The sequence below is a fragment of the Nyctereutes procyonoides genome, unplaced genomic scaffold (genome assembly GCF_905146905.1).
Source record: "Nyctereutes procyonoides isolate TBG_1078 unplaced genomic scaffold, NYPRO_anot_genome, whole genome shotgun sequence".
Classification (NCBI taxonomy): Eukaryota; Metazoa; Chordata; class Mammalia; order Carnivora; family Canidae; genus Nyctereutes; species Nyctereutes procyonoides.
In genome coordinates, this window is record NW_026575024.1 from 22,115,555 (window position 1) to 22,127,763 (window position 12,209).

General features: G+C 43.0%; 1 protein-coding gene across 1 annotated transcript in view; it reads left to right on the forward strand.

Annotated features, from left to right (window-relative positions):
• Window positions 1-12,209, forward strand: part of MROH8 (maestro heat like repeat family member 8) — a 57,450-nt gene that overhangs the window by 42,261 nt on the left and 2,980 nt on the right. Inside the window, exons 14-22 of the mRNA XM_055343368.1 lie at window positions 488-678; window positions 1,952-2,089; window positions 2,364-2,478; window positions 2,739-2,879; window positions 4,432-4,596; window positions 5,458-5,613; window positions 8,517-8,639; window positions 10,107-10,206; window positions 10,456-10,521. Coding sequence (XP_055199343.1) covers window positions 488-678; window positions 1,952-2,089; window positions 2,364-2,478; window positions 2,739-2,879; window positions 4,432-4,596; window positions 5,458-5,613; window positions 8,517-8,639; window positions 10,107-10,206; window positions 10,456-10,521 — 1,195 coding nt within the window. The remainder of the gene's footprint in view (window positions 1-487; window positions 679-1,951; window positions 2,090-2,363; window positions 2,479-2,738; window positions 2,880-4,431; window positions 4,597-5,457; window positions 5,614-8,516; window positions 8,640-10,106; window positions 10,207-10,455; window positions 10,522-12,209) is intronic.

The following is a 12,209-nucleotide window of genomic DNA, read 5'->3' on the forward strand; positions in this document are numbered from 1 at the left end:
CTGTGGGGAGCCTGCTTCTCCCTCTGCCTATGTCTCTGCCTCTCTCTGTGTGTCTCTCATAAATAAATAAAATCTTTAATATATATACATATATATACATATACATATGTGTGTATATATAAAACTCATCCATCAAAAATCGCTCTCTCTTCCTCTCCCTCTGCCCCTCCCTGCTGTGTTCTCTCTCTCCCTCTAAATAAATAAATAAATCTTAAAAAAAAAGAATTAGACACTCAACCAGCTGAGCCACCCAGGTGCCCCTACATCTGAATTTAGATGCCCCTCTCTCTTTAGTACCTAAAATGACTACTTCATTCCTATTTCTTTTCCTCCTCACTTTCATGTCCCTGCACTGATTACCACTACTGTTCTTCCCATCGAATAGTAGAACCAGAAAGCATGATCTGGCACAAGCAGAGACATAAAGCAAAAGTAAGGAGTAATGCTAGCAGCTGTTCAGCTCTATGGTGTACCTTTTCTACCACAGGCAACAGATGCCCTTTATGAGGTGTTTGTGGGAAACAGGCTCCAAGCAGCTACATTCCGACTCTTTCCTCAGCTTCTCATGACACTGCTCATCCAGATACACCACAGCATCGGTCTCACCATGTCTGATGTCGCCGTTCCAAGTGGCCTGTACACAGAACAGGAAATGTCATCAGAGGTCACCCCTTTGTGGTACTGCCTGTTATGATTTTGTTACCCATAACTTACACTAAGCTCTAGGCACTGTGGTAGACACAGGATAGCCAAGATGTGGTCCCAACCATAGGACAGCTTACAATCTGCCCTCATGGGACATCAGGATGAAATGCCCAGGAATCACTCTGGACTCTCACTGGTTGGTTGTCTGATTGTTTTATTGGTGCCAAGATAAACTCAATAGAAATTTAATAGTGCATGACTTTCTTTTAGAGGTAATGCTGTAATGTGGATTATTTAAGAACACCTGACTAAAAGTCAGGAGAACTGAGTTCTAATTCTCATTCATTTAACTAGCTATGTACTCTGGGCAAATCTTCCATTGTTCTGTGCCTTGGTTTTCCTATCTGTAAATCAGGCCAGACTAGGTACTCTTCGAAAACCTTCTAATTTTAGGATTATCTGGTGTTATATCCAGTATACTAGTTCAGTAAGTAGTAGGGATAGTTTATTTTAAGTAATCTCTCCACCCCCTGTGGAGCTCAAACTCATGAACTGGAGATCAAGAGTTACATGCTCTACTGAGCCAGCCAGGTACCCCAGTAGTGAGATAGTTTACAAAGCACTGTGGGGGCACCTGGATGGCTTAGTTGATTAATCATCTGACTCTTTTAAAAAAATGACTTTATTTATTTATTCATAGAGACAGAGAGAGAGAGGGAGGCAGAGACACAGGCAGAGGGAGAAGCAGGCACCATGCAGAGAGCCTGACGTGGGACTTGATCCAGGGTCTCCAGGACCACGCCCTGGGCTGCAGGTGGCGCTAAACCGCTGTGCCACCAGGGCTGCCCAATCATCTGACTCTTGATCTCAGCTCAGGTCTTGATCTCAGGGTTATGAGTTCAATCCCCACATTGAACTCATGCTGGTTTGGAGCTCACTTTGAAAATAAATAAGTAAAATAAAAAATAAAATAAAAAGTAGTATGGGTAAACTTTATGGGGGTGTTTTTAAAAGTGGTTTTAAAAAAGCAGTGTATATGGGTTTAGCATCCCATATCATTTGTTTTATTGCAGCTTTCAAACTCCCAGGGAAACAAAATCTAGTTAGATTTCTTTATGCTAAAAATTTGTGTGAAGGGCCTTTCAAGTTATTAGAGCATTAAGAGTCTTTGGGGAAATCTAGAAAAAAGAGAATTACCATCCAGAGCTAGCAATGCATGGCCCTCCTCAGTGAGAGCAGGGTAATTGTGTACTGATAAGTTGGAGGGACCTGTTCTATTCACTTGTTCTGGTTTTATTCAATTTAGCTTCGCCATACAAGCTACAAAGAGTCTCCTCCTCAGAACATTGTGCTGGCAGGAATTCAACATCATGGAAAAGAATAAAGGATGGACCCTCCTGGAAGGAAAAGAATGCCATCTTCAGGGAGTATCTCTCCTTGCTAAGTAAGATTACCTTGCCATGCACACCTGCTCTAAATCAGCATTGTGTTAGGTATTTTTCTCCTTTTTTGTTAAAACAGCAACCAAAGTTGGATAATATCACAGTTTAGGGAAATATCCATAATGCCAGGCAGATTTTTCAGAGTCTTGCCACTGCCATACCATCCTATGCACCTAAAGCTGGGCAAAATCTTCAGAGGGCCCACAGCCCCAGGAAAAATGCAGTCTGGATAGGAGCATTTCTAAGAGGTGACCTGTTGGGTGTTCTGTTTTGCAGTGCATTGCTGGAAAGAAATCACCTCCTTGCACACAAAGTCATGTACTTGTTGGTCCCTCTTCTTAACCGAGGGAATGATAAACATAAACTCACATCTGCAGGATTTTTTGTGGAGGTAAGATTTGTTAGATTGAGGAAGTCTGTAAAGCAGCAATACCTGCCTTCCTGGGCCCTATCCAGCTGTGATCCATTTCAGATATGGGATAGAAATAGTTTCAGATTCAAGCCTACTGAAATTCTTCTAGTCATAATTCATTATTTAGGCTTCCTTATGTATGTATAGCATAAGCATCACCCCACTTTTGGGGAAGGTGGTTCCCCTCATGAAAAAGGGTTGAAAGGTAACTTCTTTGGCTGATTTCTGGGTTCTTTCAGCTTCTCCAGAGTCCAGTGTCTAGGAGACTGCCCAGCATATACTCCATTGTCCGCTTGAAAGACTGGCTACATCATGGAAATAGAGTCTTCAAATTTCTTGCCCTAAGGGGACTGCGCTATCTTATTAAACACCAGGATATGGTAGGAGGGGCCCCCAGACCACTGATTTGTAAGTCACAAATCAAACATACCCCAGAAAGATCCCCAAGCAACTGGTAACAGCCAAGAAGGAAATTGGGTAGCCTAGGAATAGGAACAAGTAGGAGTACATCCCTTTGTATCTTTTAAATTTTATGCCTAGGAAATATGTAAGTACTGCCTTAAGTATTTCATGAAATCACAAGAAATAAGTCCAAGTCACATATATTCATAATATTTGAAACCTACAAATTATTTTTATTTTTTTAAGATTTTATTTATTTATTCATGAGAGACAGAGAGAGAGAGAGGCAGAGACACAGGCAGAGAGAGAAGCAGGCTCCATGCAGGGAGCCTGATGTGGGACTCAATCCTGGGACTCCAGGACACCCTGGACCGAAGGCAGGCACTAAACCGCTGAACCACCAGGGATCCCCCTAAAACCTATAGTTTGTATAAGGAAGTACCCTCACTGTCATCACACTATCACAGCCTGGGTGACATTCAGGTGTCCTTTTATGTCTTGTACCATGTTGCCCTAAGGAGTACATTGGATAGGCCATTATATCTGCTCCTAAGATGTGTATCATCTAAACAAAGATTATTGACATTCATGTTGAAGTAAAGTTCATTTTCTACCAGCCTAGCTAGAAACTAGGCCTGGGTCAGAAGGAAAGATGAATCCCTAGGCCTTCAATTTTTTCACTTGAGTTCAATTTTTTTTTATATTTATTTATTTATTTTTAAGATTTTATTTATTTAGGCCAGCCCAGGTGGCTCAGTGGTTTAGTGCCACCTTCAGCCCAGGGCGTGATCCTAGAAACCTGGGACTGAGTCTCACCTCAGGCTCCCTACATGGAGCCGCTTCTCCCTCTGCCTGTGTCTCTGCCTCTCTCTCTCTCTCTCTCTCTCTCTCTCTCTGTCTCTCATGAATAAATAAATAAATCTTATAAATAAATAAATAAATAAGTATATATTTGAAACAAAGATGACAGTTGTTAGCATGTTAATTCTGGTTGTTTGGATACACAAATATTTGCTGCCATATTCTATTTACTTTTTACATGTATGTTTTAAACTTTAAAACTCTGAGATTGCTTCCTTTTGGAAGTTTCAGAAGAATAGAATCCCAATTCAGAATGGGAAGGACCCTTCAGGGTCCTCAGTTAATTTCTACTTGATTTCCTGCAAGGAATCTTAACTGTCTCTGGATACATTCCATGTTAGAGAACTCACTAGGACCTGAGCTAGCCATCTTATATTTCTCTTGTTGTAAGCAATTCTTTACACTGACCCTAAATCTCTGTCACTTGACCATCCCCACCTGGTCCCATTGCTGCCCAAATGAAGCAACTTAAAACAGCTCTGCCCCCTTCTCTACGGTCAGTCCTGCCAATACTGAGAGGGCAGTCATGCCCTCTTCTCTGTTCTTAACTAGCCAGTGCTACCAAACATTGAACAAGCACCACGTACTGGATAAAGGTGGGGAGCCCTACTTTGGTACCAGATAAAGTGCTATCAAGAGGGTGATGGTGCACTCCCTTTGGGCACACAGAGGGAAGACATCAGGAGCCTGTTGCCATGCATCTTAGACCTCTTATGTGAAACCGACGAGAAGATTGTTTTGTTGGCCATCCAGATACTCCTGCAACTCGTGGGGACAATGGATTTCACCACCCTGACGGCCATGATGAAGACCCTGTTCACCCTATTTGGTGATGTAAGACAATGAGAGAGGAGAAGCTTTCCTAGGGGAGGGTAATTGGCATAACAGAAAATAGAAATTGGGATAGTAATAAATATACTATTTTATTTGTTTTTAAGATTTTTATTTATTCATGAGAGACGCACACAGAGAGAGTGAGAGAGGGGCAGAGACATAGGCAGAGGGATAAGCAGGCTCTATGCAGGGAGCCTGACGTGGGACTCAATCCCGGGTCTCCAGGATCACGCCCTGGGCTGAAGGCGGCACTAAACCACTGAGCCACCCGGGATGCCCAATACACTCTATTTTATATAGTACTTTTTATGTTCACAGCACTTTTCAAATCTCCTCTCTGAAGACCCTTCCAGGTAACTTGTGATGTTAGTAGGACTGGTGTTATTGTTTGCCAGACTAAATAAAAAACAGTTGTAGAGACTTGCCAATGTACCACCCTGATCATGGGATGAGGAAGAAGTTTGTATAAGAAAAGACATCTTTCAAGGAACACTCAGGACTGGGTCCCCATCCCAAATCCCAAAGATTAAAAACAAACAAACAAACATGGAGTGCAATGAACCATATCCTTGAAAGAGTCAAGTATGGCAAGGCTGGGATTCTGAATCTCAGCAAAACAGCTTGTGTGAATGGTTAATACTAGTATCAGGCACAAGCTGTGCTGACTACATTTCTCATTTGCGGAGCGAGAGAAGAACCAGTACTACAAAGCACCAGGTCTTGCCATATTTATATATATTTGGCTTCTTGTCCTCAGCTACCTACAGCTAACTAGCCTCATGTTAGGACTGATGTTTCAACCAACAAGTTCAGCATGAACACTTTCAGTGACATGCTTCCCTTTGGATACTCCCTTTGTAGGTGAGATCTGATGTTCATCGTCTCTCCATGACCCTGTTTGGAGCATCCATAAAGTCTGTGAAATACACAGATAAGAAGGGTGTAGAGAATCAAGTCCTGGACAGCTTGGTCCCACTACTTCTGTATTCTCAGGATGAAAATGATGCAGTAGCTGAGGTAATGCCTTTGTCAAGTTCTTTCAGACCTGCATAACTTCTAGTCCAGAGCCAAATCTGCAAATAAGCATTCATATCTTTGAAGGCAGGGACTTTGTGGTACCATCTTTTTTTTTTTAAGATTTTATTTATTTATTCATAGAGACAGAGAGAGAGGCAGAGACACAGGCAGAGGGAGAAGCAGGCTCCATGCAGGGAGCCTGATGTTGGACTTGATCCGGGGTCTCCAAGGTAACGCCCCGGGCTGCAGGTGGCGCTAAACCACTGCGCCACCAGGGCTGCCCTGTGGTATCATCTTTATTTACTATTTCCTCTAGCACAAGCTATCTTTCAAATATTTTGCCTAAGTGAATTGTGTGAAAAATCTTACTCCTTATTTCTGTATAGCAAATTATGGCCCTTTGTAAGAACAATATATTAAAGCTTTTTGCAGCCCCACCCCAATATTTAGCCTAGCACAGAGCCTAAATACAGTGCCAAATGCAGGAAACTCTTTTTGTTGATGACGGTGACGGTATTTCATTATCCGTCTTCTTGTATTCAATAACTGCCTTCTGGCCTTTAGACAAATAGACTTGTATTGAGGGCTAAGTCATAAATAGCTTCTCTGACAATCTAGGGAAGCTTCTATATCTCCTTAATATTCTGGGAGTTTCTGCCATAGAGTTGTGCATGGGATGTCATCATCTTGAGAACTGTCCCATACCTCAGGAGCCTGTCCATTCCAATGTGTTATGACCACTAGTTAACAGCAAACCAGAGGAATGTTTAGACCACAATGATTCTGGAAAAATGCTAGAGCTTTCCCCTACTTAAGTTCCCCATTACAGAAATGAAAGCAGGATCGATAACAAGATTTAAGATTATGGTTGGCGGGGATCCCTGGATGGCTCAGCGGTTTAGCGCCACCTTCAGCCCAGGGCCTGATCCTGGAGTCGCGGGATCAAGTCCCATGTCCAGCTCCCTGTGTGGAGCCTGCTTCTCCCTCTGCCTGTGTCTCTGCCCCCGCCCCCCTGTGTCTCTCATGAATAAATAAATAAAATCTTAAAAAAAAAAAAGATTATGGTTGGCCCTGGTATCTTAATGTAGGGGAAGTATTATGGTCTTGTAACCAAAACTATGAAATATGTCAGACCCCAATAAAGTATAGAGTAGAGCTTCCAACCAAGAGATGGAAAAGAATGCCCTATAGGGGTCACAGATATTTGGATGCATTGATACCCATCTCACCCCCTCGACCCGTCAGCCCTTATCATCAAGTAAGGCATAGAGCAGCCAAGGCTCTGCACTTACTTTCTTTCAAACCTTGAATGATTCCTAACTTTGTCTTCAAAGCTCTTCAGAGGGTATTCTAAGCAGAGAGGTGAAATCTAACATTGAACAGGTTAGGAATCACTAACACGGGCAGCCCGGGTGGCTCAGCGGTTTAGCACTGCCTTCAGCCCAGGGCATGATCCTGGACCCAGGATCGAGTCCCATGTCAGGCTCGAGAAGAGGAGCCTGCTTCTCCTTCTGCCTGTGTCTCTGCCTCTCTCTCTCTCTCTCTCTCTCTCTCTCTCTCACATGAATAAACAAAATCTTTAAAAAAAAAAAAGGAATCACTAACAGAGAGAACCTAATCTACCACCCATGTAAGAAATAAAACAGGAATAAATCATGTACCTATCCTCAGTTGAATTCCCCCAACAACTATCATCCTGAATTTTGTTATCACTTCTGCGGTAATATTTGTTCATGTTTTACAACTTTATATGTAGAAAAAAAATCTTTTTTTTCTAAAAAGAAATCTTGTATCATTTATAAATCTCTTAGCAACTTGCTCGAGCTTTTTTTGCTTATTTAGCATTGTAAGATTTGCCCACGTTGTGGGCTCCAGTTCATTTATTCTAACTGCTGTATAGAATTCTATCTTGAGGGGGTCCCTGGGTGGCGCATCGGTTTGGCACCTGCCTTTGGCCCAGGGCGCAATCCTGGAGACCCGGGATCGAATCCCACGTCAGGCTCCCGGTGCATGGAGCCTGCTTCTCCCTCTGCCTATGTCTCTGCCTCTCTCTCTCTCTCTCTCTCTCTGTGTGTGTGACTATCATAAATTAAAAAAAAATTAGAATTCTATCTTGAAGATATCCTCACACTTCTCCCATGCTCCTATTCTTGAACATTTAATTGTCTCTAGTTCTTCATTGTTACAGTGCTGCATGAGCATTCTTTACGTATTCCTTTGTGGACCTATGTGAGAGTTTCTTGAGGGAATAAACCCAGAAGTAAACTATCTGGGTATCTTTAACTTTACTAGATATTTACAAATAAACAAAGTAGCTGAACTAACTTGTATTCCCATCAGTTCCCAAAGGAATTTTAATGGCCCAAATCTAGTGGACCTGGGATAAGATACTTGCTTGAATTGAATACTCTTAAGTGGTGGTGTGTGGTACATGGGAGGCATTCTGAGAGCCGTGGATAGAGAAGCCCACTTACTAAATTTTGCTCAAGCATCTGGATTGGGAAGGGATCAGTACTGTCCAGAATTCCTTCCAAGCCAGAGATTCCACAAGGACTATGAGAAGAGGAGCTACACTTCCCTGTGTGAAGTGACAGAAGAATGAAATGGGAGCAGCAAGTAGATGGAGGAGCCCTGCCTCTTAGCGCATGGAGTAGTGGGAACCCCTGCCCCAATCTCTGTTCTGGTGTTACACTTTTACCTTAGACCAGTGGTTTCTACATCCTCCCCACAGCTCTGCAGGCTTCATGGGTCCCTTTCAGGGGGATTGTTTAGGGAAATTGAAGGAGGGCGGAACTCTGGTTTCTCTCTATCCCTGCCTTCACTTTAGCCAGTTCTTTTTGAAGGAAGTTTACCTCAGCTAAAAAATGTTTGAAAACGCTGATCTCTGATAATCCTTTTCATAGGAAAGCAGGCAAGTCCTAACTATATGTGCCCAGTTCCTGAAGTGGAAGCTGCCCCAAGAAGTGTACTGCAAAGATCCCTGGTACATCAGCCCTAGTGAAGCTGGAACAGTCTGCAAATTCTTTGTATGTGAGCGATACTGACTTTGTTAACTCTCATATGCTTGCATGCTTAGTTTTTCTGATGTAGTTTTTAATGGAGGAACACGACATAAAGGAAACATTTACCATCCCTTTTGACATCAGCAGCTAATATCCATGAACCATCTTGTACTGGGAACCTATTTCTCTAGTTTCCTCCCAACTGAGTCACAGACTTACTTTCTATTACCACCTTTCTTCATAAAAAAAAAAAAAAAAGACTCTCTCTTGGATTCTTGGGAGCCCCACTAACCTGAGTCAGAGGCTATGGAGTCAGGCTGATAGAATGTGCTCAAAAAACTATTTATGAAGTGAATTGAAATGGAGTTGTGTATTGCCTTTACAATGCCTACTATGAAGAGCCTAGACTGGCTATTCCCATGGATCTTACGTATGGGTAACCTGCTTAGGACCCAATGTGGGCTCCTCTGATCAAACTTAACAGGGCTAGGAAGCCCCACTATACCACTGTGTCAGGCTTTCCACTAAGAATTATCTCTCTGACATGTACCCAAGTGTTTATCTGAGGCATTGATGACAGTATTTACTGCAAAATTCAGTGCTCTCAATGTATAAGATTTTAGATTGTCCATGTAACATCATAAGAGCTATGGGAATAGATCCCGACTGTCCTCCTCCTATCTTCGAGCAGCCTATCTTTGTAACAGAATCACTGAAAGGTACATTTATTCATCCAGTAAGCCCAATATATCCGGTGTGCAACAGGCAGTGGAGAACCCAGAAACATGCCAAAGATAAGAACTTCCTAAAGGAGCTTGCTAGCTAGTAAGGGAGATAAAACCTCTGTGGAAAATGAAATAGAAACTCAAGGTGGAAAATGGTATGTGCCAAGAGAGGGGTACCTGCAGAAATGCTCAGAGCAGAGTGAAGGCAATAGTAGGGGTACGTGGGTGGCTCAGTTGGTTAAGTGTCTGCCTTGGGCTCAGGTCATGATCCCAGGGATCAAACTCCACATTGGGCTCCCTGCTCAACAGAGAGTCTGCTTCTCTTGCACCCTCTTGCCTTTCCCCCCACTTGTGCTCTTTGGTTCTCTCTCCCTGTCAAATAAATAAATAAAATCCTCAAAAAAAAAAAAAGGAAGTCAAGAGTGACCTGGGAAGAGCCGATAGCCGATAGGGAGGCAGAGTTCAAGGCAGAGCTGAGTGAACAGAGAAAACTTAGATCAGAGAAGTGGAGATGGACTTTAGAGGCACACCAGGGACAATCTGCAGCATGAGTGGGTATGAACATGGTGCATCCAGAGGACGTAACTTTGTCTAAGGACTTGTTATTGTGGTGTAACATTCATTAAGCAACTGCAGTTATTAATTCAAGCACCATATTCTATGCGTCCGATGTCTAACATCGTCCCTGGCTCTGGAAACTAAGTGAGGCTGACAAAAACAGTGGTGTACTTCACTCCTTTCTACTCTTACTTTTTTCCCCACTTAGGGAAAAAAATGCCAGGGGAAAGTTAACCTCCTAGCCCAAACATTGATGTTCTCCAAGAATGCAAAACTTCCTATCAGAAGAGCAGCAGTCTTATTTGTAGGTATAAACAATCCTTTCATTTCTACAGTCACTTTATCCTATATTTTCACAAATTGTGTTGTTGAGTATCCCCGTTCTTTATGAAGATGACCTTGAAAACACTCTTTTGGAGAAAAGGGCTGTTATCTATAGGTAACTATCAGGCACTTGGAAGGCAAATTTTTAGAATCTAATCATCAAAAGGCCAGTTCTACCAACTGCTCAGAGTCAAAGCCAGACCACAGCCTTACTGACTTTATCCTGCACTTAGGACTCTTGTTAAAGTATGTGGATTGCAGCGAGCTCAGGACGAAGGGCACTGACTGGATAGAGAATGGTAAGTAATAACACATTTGGATTTGGTTTGGGGTAGGATCTGAGGCAGTGACTGGGGGCAGGCTCTCTGACAGAGGTTAGACCTTGGGAACCAGAGAGCCTGACTTTTGCAGTAATAAAGACCTTGGAGACAGTGAATGACAGTCTCCTCCCAGTTCAATTCCCCTTATTAGGAAAGGACATGACACTATTTGTTTGGAAACCAGCTTTGCTGAGTGTCTCAGGAACAAGTCCTGATTTTACCTAGAAATACCATCTTAGTAAGTTCTGATGATAGCTCACGAGTACCTCAGAGATGACTGCAACACTCTTTTCTATAAGCAGTTGTCCTGTGAAGTGGCAGGACTTGGCAGTACAGAGGTTTATAGTCCTATAAGGTAGCCATCATGCAAATGGTTTTCTGGATTGTCAGTGAGTGAAAGTTTCTATAACTATACAGCTTTGAGGATTTAGCACTCAAAGAATTATTTATTCCAACTTGAAAAGTACGCATACAATTAGAAAATGCTGTAAAACGCCAAGCCTCACAACCCAAAAGTATGTACTATGAGAACCAAATTAAAATCCTGGGGGCCCCTGGCTGGCTCAGTTGGTAGAGCATGAGACTCTTAATCTCAGATTGTGAGTTCAAGCTCCATGTTGGGTATAAAGATTACTTAAAAATAAAACCCTTAAGTGGTGCCTGCATGGCTCAGTTGGTTAAGCAACTGACTTGGTTTCAGTTCAGGTTGTGACCTCATGGTTGTGATCTCATGGGATCATAACTATGGGATTGAGTCCTGCTGCAGGCTCCATGCTCAGTGGAGAGTCCGCTTCCCTTCTCTCTCTGCCGCTCCTCCCATGTGTGCGGCTCTCTCTCTCTCTCTCTCTCAAATAAACAAATTAAAAAAAAAAACTTATCCTGAAAAGTTCACTGCTTTTATTTATTTATTTATTTTAAAGATTTTATTTATTTATTTATGAGAGACACACAGAGAGAGGCAGAGACACAGGCATTAGGAGAAGCAGGCTCCATGCAGGGAGCCCAACAGAGAACTCGATCCCGGGTCCCCAGGATCACACCCTAGGCTGAAGGCGGCGCTAAACCGCTGAGCCACCCGGGCTGCCCCAGTTCACTGCTTTTAAAATAAAAATATGTAACTGATAAAATAGCCAGAAGCTGGACCTATTTAAGAAAGATTATGAGAGGGGCACCTGAGGCTCAGTTAAGCATCTGCCTTTGGCTCAGGTCATGATCTTGGGGTCTTGCAATCGAGCCCAGCATTGGGCTCCCTGCTCGTGGGAGTCTACTTCTCCTTCTCCCTCTGCCCCTCCTCCACTCATGCTCTCTTGCTATCTCTCTCCCTCTCTCTCTCTCTCTCTCTCTCTCTCTCAAATAAATAAATATTTTTTTAAAAAAAATTTTAAAGAAAGATTACAAGAGGGGTGCCTCACTGGCTCTGTCGCTGGAGTGTGCAATTCTTGAGCTTGGAGTTGTAGGCTTGAGCCCCACATTGGGTGCAGAGATTACTTAAAAATGAAATCTTTGGGGCAGCCCCAGTGGCGCAGCAGTTTAGTGCCGCCTGCAGCCCAGGGCGTGATCCTGGAGACCCTGGATTGAGTCCCACGTCGGGCTCCCTGCATGGAGCCTGCTTCTCCCTCTGCCTGTGTCTCTGCCTCTCTCTCTGTGTGTCTCTATGAATTAAAAAA